The sequence below is a fragment of the Lipotes vexillifer genome, unplaced genomic scaffold (assembly GCF_000442215.2).
Source record: "Lipotes vexillifer unplaced genomic scaffold, Lipotes_vexillifer_v1.1 scaffold2049, whole genome shotgun sequence".
Classification (NCBI taxonomy): Eukaryota; Metazoa; Chordata; class Mammalia; order Artiodactyla; family Lipotidae; genus Lipotes; species Lipotes vexillifer.
Genome location: NW_006778494.1, coordinates 237,105 through 249,481, shown reverse-complemented (window position 1 = coordinate 249,481; position 12,377 = coordinate 237,105). Strand labels below are relative to the sequence as shown.

The following is a 12,377-nucleotide window of genomic DNA, read 5'->3' as shown; positions in this document are numbered from 1 at the left end:
ACCCCACCCCCACCCTGTATGGAGCAGAGGACCTAGCATATTAAAAGTACTTGGTTTCTTGAATCAGCTGTTTGATGAACAATGGACAAGGGTGGTGGTAGGAGAGGGCCAGGGAGGAGTGTTTCTGTCCCACCCACCAGATAAACCTCTCTATTTTTTGCACAGTGGGACCCAGCTCGGCTGAATGAATCCACCACCTTTGTGTTGGGATCTCGAGCCAACAAGTAAGTCTAAAGAGTTTTGGTGCTGAGGGAGAGGGGAGCTCGGGGGCCCACCACTAGGACCACAAGTGCTGGGATCCTTACCACTCCTCTGTTACTTTTCAGGGCCCTAGGGATGGGGGGCACCAGAGGGAGAATCTACATCAAGCACCCACATCTCTTTAAGGTAGGTGAGTGCTGGGAGTCAGGCAGACCAGTGCAGTGGAGTAGGTGGCACTGTGAGTAAACACTCATCAGGGAGTCAGGACATCTGGGTTCTTGTGCCCCTCTGCCCTTAACCTTTACCTTTGGTAATTTACTCAGCACCTCTGTGCCTCAGTGGTAATAGTGACTTGCCTCATATGTTTATTGTGTACCAAACACAGTTTTAAGTGCTGCACTTACATTATCTCTTGGAACTGTCCTTTAAGATAGGTATTGTTATCCTTACTCTACAAATTAAAATAAAACAAAAGAAAAGATTGAGGAAGGCTAAGTGACTTGCCCAAAATTACTCAGCTAGTGAGTGGTGAGTTAGAGTTCTGTCTTCTGCAAAGCTTGAGATCTTAACCACTGCTGTATTCAGTTGTCTATAAGATAAAGAGATTGGAGCACGGCAGCAGTTCTAACCTTTTTCAAAGACAGGACTCCTCTCCTGAGCTATGCTTTGGTGTCCACTGTTTGAGAAAATCTTGGGGGTTGGGGGGTATGAATTCACCCTCTTAAATGAATTTGTATTTTATCAGTCACAAAAGCATCCAAATATATTAGAAAAAAAGTAACGCGCATGTGTTCAAGTTATATATTTTTTTGCACCTGTGTGCAAGGCTTAGTGCCCCTTGTCAGAACTATGCAGCTCCTTGGGGTCCCAGAATCATGGGCTCTGTCTACTACATTCTGTGCAAGTTCAAGTTCTTCAAAGGACACACCTGCTTCCTCTGTTCTTTCAGTCTTCTGTTGTGGGATTCCCAACACCTGCGCAATTGGCTGTGCTTGCGGCTACTTCATTTTCCTCTCTCAGTGTCTTCACTCCTGCTGTTCCCTTTGATGGCCTTCCTCCCCTACCCTTTTCTCTGCCTGACTGTTCTGTAAGATCTACGTCTTCCAAGACCCTTGCTTACGTCATCTGCCAAATGGATATGCTCTCGGACCTACTTCCAGTTCCTGTTGCACAATGGTTAAGAGTATCATTTCAGTCCTGGTTCCATTACTTACTAGCTGTGTGACCTTGGGCAGGTGGCTCCACATTTCTGAGACCGTTTTGTCATCTGTAAAATCAGAATGATGCAAACCAGCCGTTTAGGGTTGGTAGAATTAAGAGAGAATGCAGTAAAATGTAGCCATTTTTGGTAATAACTTTAAATGATGGAGTATAAGCTATAAAAATATTGAATCATGTTGTACACTGGAAACTAATATAATACTGTAAATCAACTGTACTTTAAGAAAAACACAACTGACTTCCTCTGTAAAAAAAAAAAGAGAGAGAGAGAAAGCACAGTAAAGCTCCCAGACAGTGCCTGGCCTAGCAAGGGCTCAGTAAATGGTCATCATTACCAGCATACATTCCCAATTCTTAGACCCATCATTTTTAATAAACTCCCAACCCACACTGTCATTACCAGTGGATGCTATCTCTCATTGTAATCTTTCCAGGCTAATAAGTGGAGGGAAAATATTTTTGTTGTTTTACTTTTAATTCTTTATTATTGATAATCATCTTTTCATCCATTTAGAGTCTATTTGTGCTTCTTTTGTAAAATGCCTATTATATCTTTTGCCCATTTTTCTGTCCTTCTAAAGGCGTTATTCAGATTTTCTTTTCCTTTTTAACTTTTGTTAATAGAAATAATGTGTAAACCCATTCTTGTAAAAAGATTCAAACAATACACTGAAGCTAATAGGGAGCAAAACGCAAAGCTCCTCTTAACCCTTGAATCTGACTCCTCCCCCAGGGGTCACCCCCAGCAACATGGTAGCATCCTTCAGTCTCCTGTCTATATGTGTGTGAGTGTGTGTGTGTCCTTATTCTTTAGTGATATTTTGTTTGTGTTATTGGGCTCATACTATATATATTCTGATTTTTCTTTTCACCCCAAAGTTCATTCATTCACTGAAAAAATATCTAGTGCTGAGCATTCTCAAACTGCCAGAGATACAGTAGTGGACAAAACAGACACAGACAATGCCTTGCCCTCACAGAGCATACATTCTAACGCAGGGCAAGCTATGGTCTGTGGGCCAAATCCAACCTGTAGCCCGTTTTTGTCCAACGCAGAGTGGTGACATTTTTAAAGGGTGATTTTTTAAAAGAAAATGAAGATTATGTGACAAAGATGTATGTGGCCACCAAAGCCTAAAATACTGGGTTGGCCAAAAAGTTCGTTTGGGTTTTTCTGTAACATCTTACAGAAAAACCCAAATGAATTTTTTGGGCAACCCAATTTTTTTTTTTTTTTTTGGCTGAGTCGGGTCTTAGTTGCGGCACGCGAGCTTCTCTCTAGTTGTGGCATGCGGGGTCCAGAGTGCATGGGCTCTGTAGTTGTGGCACACGGGCTTAGTTGCCCCACAGCATATGGGATCTTAGTTCCCTGACCAGGGATCAAACCCGCGACCCCTGCATTGGAAGGCAGATTCTTAACCGCTGGACCACCAGGAAATCCCTGGCCAGCCCAATATTTACAGAAAAAGTGTGCTGGCCACTACAGATCTAGGGAATAATATCTTAGCAATTTGTCCATGTTATTAAGTCTCCCTCATTTTACTTCTAACAGCTGTGTAGAATTCACAAAATAGATTTTCTATCATTCATTTCATTGCTCCCTTACTTATAGATGTTGAAGTGTTTTCCAACAGTTTTGCTGTTGTAAACAGTGCTGCACCAGACATCCCTGCATGCACGGGTGGATGACTGTGAAGGATAAATCACTGGAAATGGGATTGCTGGGTCAAGAAGTACACACTCTCAAATTTTTGATTAATATTTATATTACTTGGGAAGTGAACTAATTAAACTACAGATTTAAATAATTAAATCTGTAGTAACCATACAGATTTCCCAGCTTGGTCTCCATTTCAAATGATCTGCCTATTTTATAAAACCTACTTTTTTTTTTTTTTAAAGGAACTCCTTTATTTATTTATTTATTTATTTATTCATTCATTCATTCATTTTTGACTGTGTTGGGTCTTCGTTTCTGTGCGAGGGCTTTCTCCAGTTGTGGCGAGCGGGGGCCACTCTTCATTGCGGTGCGCGGGCCTCTCACTATCGCGGCTTCTCTTGTTGCAGAGCACAGGCTCCAGACGCGCAGGCTCAGTAGTTGTGGCTCACGGGCCCAGTCGCTCCGCAGCATGTGATATCCTCCCAGACCAGGGCTCGAACCCACGTCCCCTGCATTGGCAGGCAGACTCTCAACCACTGCGCCACCAGGGAAGCCCTAAAACCTACGTTTATTGGGCACTTATGTGTCATATACTATATTTACCACCTTTTATGCACTATCTCCTTTATTCTTAACAACAACCCTATAAGATAAGTGTTAATACTCTTTGTTTTACAAATGAAGAAACTGAGTCTTGGGACTTCCCTGGTGGCGCAGTGATTAAGAATCCACCTGCCGGGCTTCCTTGGTGGCGTAGTGGTTGAGAGTCCGCCTGCCGATGCGGGGGACGCGGGGTCGTGCCCCGGTCTGGGAGGATCCCACGTGCCGCGGAGCGGCTGGGCCCGTGGGCCATGGCCACTGAGCTTGCGCGTCTGGAGCCTGTGCTCTGCAAATGGGAGAGCCCACAACAGTGAGAGGCCCACATACTGCAAAAAAAAAAAAAAGAATCCACCTGCCAATGCGGGAGACACGGGTTTGAGCCCTGGCCTGGGAAGATCCCGCATGCTGTGGAGCAACTAAGCCCATGCACCACAACTACTGAGCCCACGTGCCACAACTACTGAAGCCCGCACGCCTAGAGCCTGTGCTCCACAATGAGAAGCCACGGCAATGAGAAGCCCACGCACCGCAACGAAGAGTAGCCCCCGCTTGCCACAACTAGAGAAGGCCCGCGTGCAGCAACAAAGACACAACACAGACAAAAATTATTTTTTAAAAACTTAAAAAAAAAAGAAACTGAGTCTCAAGGCAATCATCACCTGCATTTACACCACCTGATAATTAGCAGAAACCAGAATTTCTGAACCAAATTCTTTTCTTTCTTTTTCTTTCTTTTTCTTTTTTTTTTTTTTTTTAAACTGCAGCCCCCTAAAAGCCCACCAGGCCAGATTGGCCACCTTCACATGCTCACCTGCAACCTTCCCTACCACGCGCATTCCCTGTTGAGCTCTGAGCTCTGAACCCCACAGCTAAGTTCTTAACCATGATGCTATTCTGCCTCCTCCAGGGCATGAAGTGTCCTGATTTTTGTTTTAGGAAATTTCATCACCATAATAGTCACATGTGTTGTAAGCCACCTCAGATCATTTCTTCAAAGAGGAGTACAGCTCTAAAATAATAGTCACGATCTGACCAGTTGCCGGAAGTGATGTGTTTTGAGAAAGGAAAGGGGGGAGTTCCTTGCTGGTCTGGTGGTTAGGACTCAGCACTTTCACTGCGATGGCCTGGGTTCAATCCCTGGTCAGGGAACTGAGATCCCGCAAGGTGCGTGGCATGGCCAAAATTTTAAAATTTAAAATTTTTTTCAGATTTCCGTGGCGGTCTAGTGGTTAAGACTCCGCACTTCCAATCAGAGGGTGCGGGTTCAGTCCCCAGTCAGAGAACTAAGATCCTCCATGTCGCGTGGCAGTCAAAAAAAAAAGTTTAAATTTTGAAAAATAGGAAAGGGACAGGAATGAGAAGTGTACTAAACCTCGGGGAATTGGGCCCCCTACCCTGGCCTCCTCCTGGGCTCAGCCCTTCTTGCTCTGAAGAGGTTGGTAAACCCTCTACATCTACCAGGCTAGGACAAGGTCTTGTTGCTAAGAACTGCTCAAGGGCCAAGAGTATGCTCTGGACCAAAGAGAAAAGCCCATCACACCAGGCTAACATCTCCCCCCGTGCCTTCATCCCTCACAGTATGCAGCTGACCCCCAGGACAAGCACTGGCTGGCCGAGCAGCATCACATGCGGGCAACAGGGGGGAAGATGGTAAGTATTGCCACACGTGCCACTGCTGGAGACTCACCCTGCCCAGGGACCAGGGCTATTGGTGGCAACTTACCCTCAGATCTGGGAGACTCCATGCCCAACAAATGTGAGAAAGGAGACTTGTAAGAGTAGAGAGGGCCCATTCCTTCATGCTGAAGACCAGACTGTAATCCCTGGCTTCCCTTGCCTGACCCCAGGTCTCCCACACATCTCCCCCTTCCCTTCCACAGCACCCTCATATGTAGATCATACTAGCTGTATGTAAGAATGGCAGGTACAAGACGTCCTGAACACTGCTTTCCCATCATGTGCTGCCCATTGACAGATTTCACTCCTCCATCACAACTCTTCCACGAGAATCAGCTATGGAATCTCAACACTGTGCTCCAGGCCGCACCCTTTGTCAGAAGGAATTAGCACATGCAGTGAAACTTGTTTGCCACACGTGGCAGCCCTTTCCAGAATCACTTCTACTTAAAGAGTTCTTAGCTCAAATCAAGCAACAACCTTAGGAAAATCATCGTTGCATGTGTTCTAAAACTATCATGGAGGGACTTGTCCATCACATGCCCTGTCCCCCACCTGAAGACTCACTTAGTCCCACCGCTGGGACTGCTCCTATTGGAATTCAACGGCCTTGGGACTTCCCTGGTGGCTAGTGGTTAAGAATCCACCTGCCAATGCAGGGGACACAACTTCCAGCTCTGGTCTGGGAAGATCCCACATGCCGCAGAGCAGCTAAGCCCACGAGCCACAACTACTGAGCCTGCGCACCTAGAGCCTGTGCTCCGCAACAAGAGAAGCCACTGCGACGAGAAGCACACGTACCACAATGAAGAGTAGCCCCTGCTCTCCACAAGTTGAGAGAGCCAATGAGCAGCAATGAAGATCCAATGCAGCCAAAAATAAATAAATAATTAAATTTATTTTTTAAAGAAGAATTCAACGGCCTCACAAACAAGTATGCCATCTCCTTTCTGGCAATGAAAGCTATCTTTTATTTTTTTTCCTACTATATGCTACCCTCTTTCAAAAAATATTTCAGGAAACTTACATTGACACATACATAAATAAGAAATAGAGAGGATAAAAAGGCAAGGCAGGATCTAAAATTAAGCCACAAGAAAGACTAGTTTTTAAAAAGGGATTTTTAAAATTGCCAGCCCAGGAGACCAGTGCAAGTCTATAGGTTTTCAGCTGCAGGCCCCACTCAAGGACAACTGATCTGTCACATAGTTCACAGTGCCCCTAAGATGAAGACAGTCAAATGTCTCAAGGGACACACAGTTATTCCTGACCCTAAGACTGGAAAGAAGTGTCTCCCACAGAAGACTGTCTCATGTGATGGACAGCATCTGCCACGTGGTAGGCTCACAGGTAGGGCTCTCTTGCTGCAGACCGTGGCATTGTGCTACAGCTATTCTGCAGGCCCCCAGACAACACAGCCCAGTTAATGGACAGCAGTGCGGTTTATCATGTTTTCCCTTTTGCCACGAAGTTCAAAACCAAATTATCTTAGTTCCAGAGTTCACATATGGCTTCCTCCTAATTTCCTATTTCCATGTATATTTTTCTACCTCTGGCCCTTTCATTTTAAGCCACCTCAGGGTCCCTTTGTAAAAGGGATGACGTCTATAAGTAAATTAGTCATCATTCCCCACTCTCCCACCCATAAATTTTCTACTTGAGTGAAAGATTGTCTCAAGAAACTATTCCCCAGACAGCCTCTCCCTACTTACTCTTCCTTGCTAAATTATAAACTGACTACACGCCCCCACCTTCCAGCCCTTACATTAAGGAGACGTTTAATAAAGTATTAATCGAGTTGGACTGAAATGAATCAGAGGCAATGACGACTCTCCTTTGCTCCTGCCCCAGGCCTACCTCCTCATTGAGGAGGACATCCGGGACCTCGCTGCTAGCGATGACTACAGGTAAAGCCTGCCCTCCCTCCCCGGGGATGAGCCTGGACCTACATCCTCCCGTGCTCCAACTCTCCTCCTCAATGTCTCTTCCAGAGGATGCCTGGACCTGAAGTTAGAGGAGCTGAAATCCTTTGTCCTGCCCTCCTGGATGGTTGAGAAGATGCGGAAGTACATGGAGACACTCCGGACAGAGAATGAGCATCGTGCTGTCGAAGCGCCTCTGCAGACCTGAAGCCAGGTCCCCTGGCTACAGTTGGCAGCCCTCCTCCAAGGCCCTCTTACCCACATGGCTGAGGCCACTGCTGGGACTACTCCTAGATGGACCTCAGAGGCATTAAAGCTATGCCTGGGCTAGTTTGTAGTGACTCACTGCAGAACACCCCCAGACTGGCATGTGGTTCTATATTTGTAAAGTTATTGGGATAAGAAACAATTAAACGGTTTGTAATAAACACAGATGGTGAGCCTACTGTGAGGTCTGCCTGTGCATGCTGACAAAACATCAAGGGCTCTAGAGGAAGTGGGTGAAGGAAAAAAGGACCAGGCACCCTTCCCCCACCCCACATTATCCCCAGGAAGCCCAGTGCCCCATGTGTATCTGCTTTGTGAGACGAAGCTGGGGACACCACGTACCTTGCCAGTCTTCCCTGTCCCTTTATTTCTATTTCGTCACCCAACTAAGGTATGGAAGTAGCAGAATGTGGTGATGGCTGGCCCCATGGGAGGTTGATGACAAACCATAAGAAAAATACAAGGTGGCTTTTATTACCCCCATTCTGCAGGTTAAAACACTAAACTATGTGCCCCAAGGGAACACAGCAAACCATTGGAGAGGCAGCCGATGAACCTGTTTTCCAATGAGAAGTCCCTGGCCCTGGCTATCAGCGTCTAGTTTTTCCCCTCGCCTGAATGTTCAGGCTCTTAAAGCCCCAACCAAAATGCCCAGGGCATAATAACAGGTGGCGGAGCTGGGGTTTCCTGTTTGAGGGAAGAGTACCAAGGCCCCAAGACTGGAGACCCTCCCTTCCCCTGGGAGTAAGGGATAATGGCCGGTCGTGCCGGGTGGCCCCGACAGTAGCCAGGCGTTTGACCTAAAAGTATTCATCCCACGTGGACTTTTTCTAAGCCCTTTAATGGTCGGCGTTTTCCAAAGGCGGCCAATCCGCTACAGCTTCGTTAATTAATGACAGCCTCTCTCCTGCCAATCGCCCATCAGAAGCGGCATCGCGCCGCCCAATAGTAGTACCCTAGTGGGTGGTTCTAGCAGTTGCCGGGTGACAAAGTGCTCTGTCGCGCCCCATTGGCTGGATCAAACCCAAGCGAGCCGCTGATAGGCCAGCGCTGCCGGAGGGTTACAATTCAAACGCGGGCGGAAGGGCCCGGGAACCCGCAGTTGCAGCCGCGGTCTCAGGGTAGTCTGAGTTCCTGTCTCCCTTCTCAGCGCCAGTCGGATGGCTTCCCAGAACCGCGACCCAGCTGCCGCCAGCGTTGCTGCCGCCCGTAAAGGAGCCGAGCCTAGCGGGGGCGCCGCCCGAGGCCCCGTGGGCAAGAGGTGAGTGGTGTGGAGGTAACAATCGCCAGGCCTGGCACAGCCTGGGCCTTTGGGGCCGAGAGCGAAGACTTCCGGGACCCCCACCTCCTCCTGGAACGGGTGAGGTATGGGAGGTAGAGGGACACGCCAGGAGCCCGACTGCTCTTAGAGACCCTCCCGAAGGAGGACGGAAGGGGTATGGCCGCTGCCAGGATCCTCCGTCGGTGAACCAAGATGAAGATGCTCCGGGGACCTTCGGTGTCTTGGCTGGAGGACGGCGGGGGAGGGGGAAGGAAGGAGGGGAGAAATTGAGATCCGGCACGAGAGAGAAGCAGACGAGGTTAAGAATAAGCCAGAGCCGTCTTGTGGGAGCCTGGAATTAGGGAGAGTGAGGAGGACTCACTACGACCCTCTTGTGGAACTGGGGGTGACTGTGCCCCCAGCTGAGTCCGACTTCAGGGTAGAGGGAGCCTCCGTGACAGCTGCTTCAGAGAGATTGGGGTGGGAGGAGATGCACCACCTGGAGCCCTGACCCATCCAGACTCCCAGGTGACCCCGAGTGCTCTTTTTGCAGGCTACAGCAGGAGCTGATGACGCTCATGGTGAGTGACTGATGCCCAGAGCCCCAACCAGTTGGTCCTCCCTCCCACCTCCCAGTCACTTATCAGTAGCCTCCTCTCCTACATCAGGCTCTGTGATAGACATGGGGGTAAAAAGATGAGTCCAGCTTGTTCTCTTCTGGAAAGAAGCTAATCCACCTCACCTCCACACCTTTTCTCCAGAGAATCTCTACTGCCAGTCCCGTCCTCCCACAATAAAGTTATCCCTGAAATACGGCTCTCATACAAGGCCCTCCCCCTGCCCTGCCTGGTCCTACTTCCCTGCCCTAAGGTTTATCCACACCCAACTCTCCATCCTTCTTAATATTTCTAATCCTGTCGTACCTCAGAATGCTTCCTTCCTGGACGATCTCTTCTACGTTAACCCTGGATATTCAAGTCAAATCCTTCAATGACCATATTGTTTATGTTCCCAGTCCATGAGTAGTCTCTGGGCTTCGTATGTAACCAGCACTCAGTAGCATGTTGAGTTGAATTCCCAGCAGCCAGCATTGTGGTTACAGAGCTGCCTTCTGCTTCCCTGCACAACCCCTCCCTTCTTAGCCTGGCGATGAACCTCCATCATCCCAGTACTCCCCGGAGAGGCATGCTGAGCCCCGAGGATATAGCCATTTCCTCGGGAAAGCCTATCAATTTGGCCTGGTTGCTTTATTTTGGATCAAAATGTGATGAGGTTAAGGAGAAAGGGTTCACCCACTGGCCCCCCAGGAGCGTACGCTTCAGCCCAGCATGTGTTGTGTTTCCTCCCCAGATGTCCGGTGATAAAGGAATTTCTGCCTTCCCTGAATCAGACAACCTTTTCAAATGGGTGGGGACCATCCATGGAGCAGCTGGCACAGTAAGTATAGGGTTGGGGTAGGTGAGTGTGACTTAGCTGAGTCTGGGGAGAGGTGGGAGGTGAAATCCGAGTGCCGGGTCTGCTTCAAGTCTTTTGGCTGACGGGACACTCCCCTGTGCCTGCTCTCGTGCCCTGACCCTGTGGCCCTGATCTCCCTCTCTATAGTAAGAGGCTGTGTTTAAGGCAGGGCTCTCCATCTTAGGTGCTGACAGGAGACCAGACAGCAAGGAAAAGAATGAAGGACAATTGAGGACTTAGGCCAGTGGGCCTTAGACCAAAGGATCACTGATGACCCCAGTGACCAGATATGAGAGAAAGTACCAGACCAGTTTAATGCTTTCTCTTCTGTCAAGTCCCAGACAAACCCAGGGGTCCTGGCAAGTCCCTTATGTGGGGCTTGGGGTGGGAACTGTGGCTCAGGGTGGAAGGGTTACTCCCCGAATCTCTTTCTCCAGGTATATGAAGACCTGAGGTATAAACTGTCCCTGGAGTTCCCCAGTGGCTACCCTTACAATGCACCCACGGTGAAGTTCCTCACGCCCTGCTACCACCCCAACGTGGACACCCAGGGTAACATCTGCCTGGACATCCTGAAAGACAAGTGGTCCGCCCTGTACGACGTCAGGACCATCCTGCTCTCCATCCAGAGCCTGCTCGGAGGTGACTGCCAAGACCGGCCCCTCTCCTGCAACCTGGGAACCTGTCAGAACTCCCCCGGGCGGCCTCTTCTACCCGCACCTGACCGTCCTCTTTCTCTCCACCTGCAGAACCTAACATCGATAGCCCTTTGAACACACATGCCGCTGAGCTCTGGAAAAACCCCACAGGTGAGTCCTTTGTCCTTCTCAGAGCACCAGGCCATCCCTCCCCAACCTTCAAAGCCTCCCTCAAACAACAAAAGGATTCCAGTGACTTGGGAATATGTCCTTGGGGGGCAGGTAACCCAGTTCCACCTCTGCCTTGGTGTTTCTGGTTTGCCTGTTTGCTATAAAATCAGGGAGAACCAACCCTTTCCACATTAATGTAGGTTGGGGAGGCTTTTTAAGTAGAAGGCAAAGCTTTGTGTAGATGACTTGCTCGCTAAGGGCCCCTAGTCCCCTCCCCAGCCTCCCTGGAAACAGAGCCCGTCCAGGGGTCCTGGCTGGGTGGGCAGCAGAGGGTCAATCTGTTGTGCTGGGAAGCCCCTCCCCAAACTCCTCCCACATTTATATCCCTGCTGCCCTCTTATCCACCTTAACCCCTGTCCTCATCACTCACTGAGACCCGCCTGTTCTCTTCCAGCCTTTAAGAAGTACCTGCAAGAAACGTACTCAAAGCACGTCTCCAGCCAGGATCCCTGACCCAGGATGTGCAGCTCTCCTTCTGTTGTCTTTTTATTTTTTTTCCCTTAGATGGTCTGTCCTTTCCTCGATTTCTGTACAGGACCCTGTATCTTATCTGTGGTGTCATTTTTGTTTTGTTTCTGTTTTTTAAATTAAGTGTCTGGTTAAGCCCATGTGATGAGTATATTAAATAAATACATTTTGGGGTTTTTTTAACAAGTAGCTGTCTTGTAGTTCCCCTAGGGTTGGAAGTGTACAGGATCAGCAGAGGTCAGGTGTAGGATCTGGGTTCCTGCCCTGCCCCTCCACCCAGGGAGTAGGAGAAGCAGATAGGCTGTAGGGCTGTGCAGTGGGGTGACAGGATTTGCTCTGTTGCAACCTTAGTTATTTTATGGCTCTGCATCTGTTTCCTCATCTATAGAACAGGTGTCACAAAATGCCGATTTCTGGGCATTCCCTGGCGATCTAGTGGGTAGGATTCAGCACTTTCACTTCCATGGCCCACGTTCAATCCCTGGTCGGGGAACTGAGATCCCATAAGCCGTGCAGTGCAGCCAAAAATATAGATAGATGGATAGATAGATGAAAATTAATTTAAAAAATAAAAAATAGCAAAATGCCAATTTCTATGGTGTGGTGACATGCACCAAGAATGTTAGCAAATATAGGAGTTGTCCCAGGTGTGTTGCAGATGAGGCTGAACCAGACATTAGGCTGAAACAGCTAGAGCTGGAGAGAGAGAGAGAGAGAGAGAGAGAGAGAGAGAGAGAGAGAGAGAGGGTGTGTGTGTGTGGGTGTGTGTGTGTGTG

At 48.6% G+C, this 12,377-nt stretch overlaps 2 protein-coding genes across 3 annotated transcripts in view; both read left to right on the top strand.

The window, feature by feature from the left end:
- Positions 1-7,721, top strand: part of DNTTIP1 (deoxynucleotidyltransferase terminal interacting protein 1) — a 22,292-nt gene extending 14,571 nt beyond the window's left edge. Inside the window, exons 9-13 of the mRNA XM_007451645.1 lie at positions 166-224; positions 327-387; positions 5,261-5,332; positions 7,211-7,266; positions 7,351-7,721. Of these exons, the coding sequence (XP_007451707.1) occupies positions 166-224; positions 327-387; positions 5,261-5,332; positions 7,211-7,266; positions 7,351-7,489 (387 nt within the window). The 3' untranslated portion in view covers positions 7,490-7,721. The remainder of the gene's footprint in view (positions 1-165; positions 225-326; positions 388-5,260; positions 5,333-7,210; positions 7,267-7,350) is intronic.
- An 857-nt stretch (positions 7,722-8,578) lies between these two features.
- On the top strand, positions 8,579-11,784 carry UBE2C (ubiquitin conjugating enzyme E2 C). Of its 2 annotated transcripts, XM_007451643.1 has the most exons (6): positions 8,579-8,809; positions 9,363-9,390; positions 10,160-10,246; positions 10,702-10,906; positions 11,014-11,073; positions 11,528-11,784. In XM_007451643.1, exons 1-6 carry the CDS (start codon positions 8,709-8,711, stop codon positions 11,584-11,586), a joined length of 540 nt encoding a protein of 179 aa, XP_007451705.1. In that variant the 5' UTR covers positions 8,579-8,708; the 3' UTR covers positions 11,587-11,784. The 2 variants fall into 2 exon arrangements, with proteins under 2 accessions (XP_007451705.1, XP_007451706.1); XM_007451644.1 differs by lacking the exon at positions 10,160-10,246 and having other exon boundaries at positions 8,709-8,809; positions 11,528-11,586.
- The last annotated feature ends 593 nt before the right edge of the window (positions 11,785-12,377 follow it).

What these genes read in the sequence shown, in the direction of transcription:
- UBE2C (XM_007451643.1), top strand. Translation starts at nt 8,709, where the DNA reads ATGGCTTCCCAGAACCGCGACCCAGCTGCCGCCAGCGTTGCTGCCGCC. An exon ending in AGGAGCTGATGACGCTCATG is followed by an intron (nt 9,391 to 10,159) that starts GTGAGTGACTGA and finishes TTTCCTCCCCAG; the next exon opens with ATGTCCGGTGATAAAGGAAT. An exon ending in GCTCTGGAAAAACCCCACAG is followed by an intron (nt 11,074 to 11,527) that starts GTGAGTCCTTTG and finishes GTTCTCTTCCAG; the next exon opens with CCTTTAAGAAGTACCTGCAA.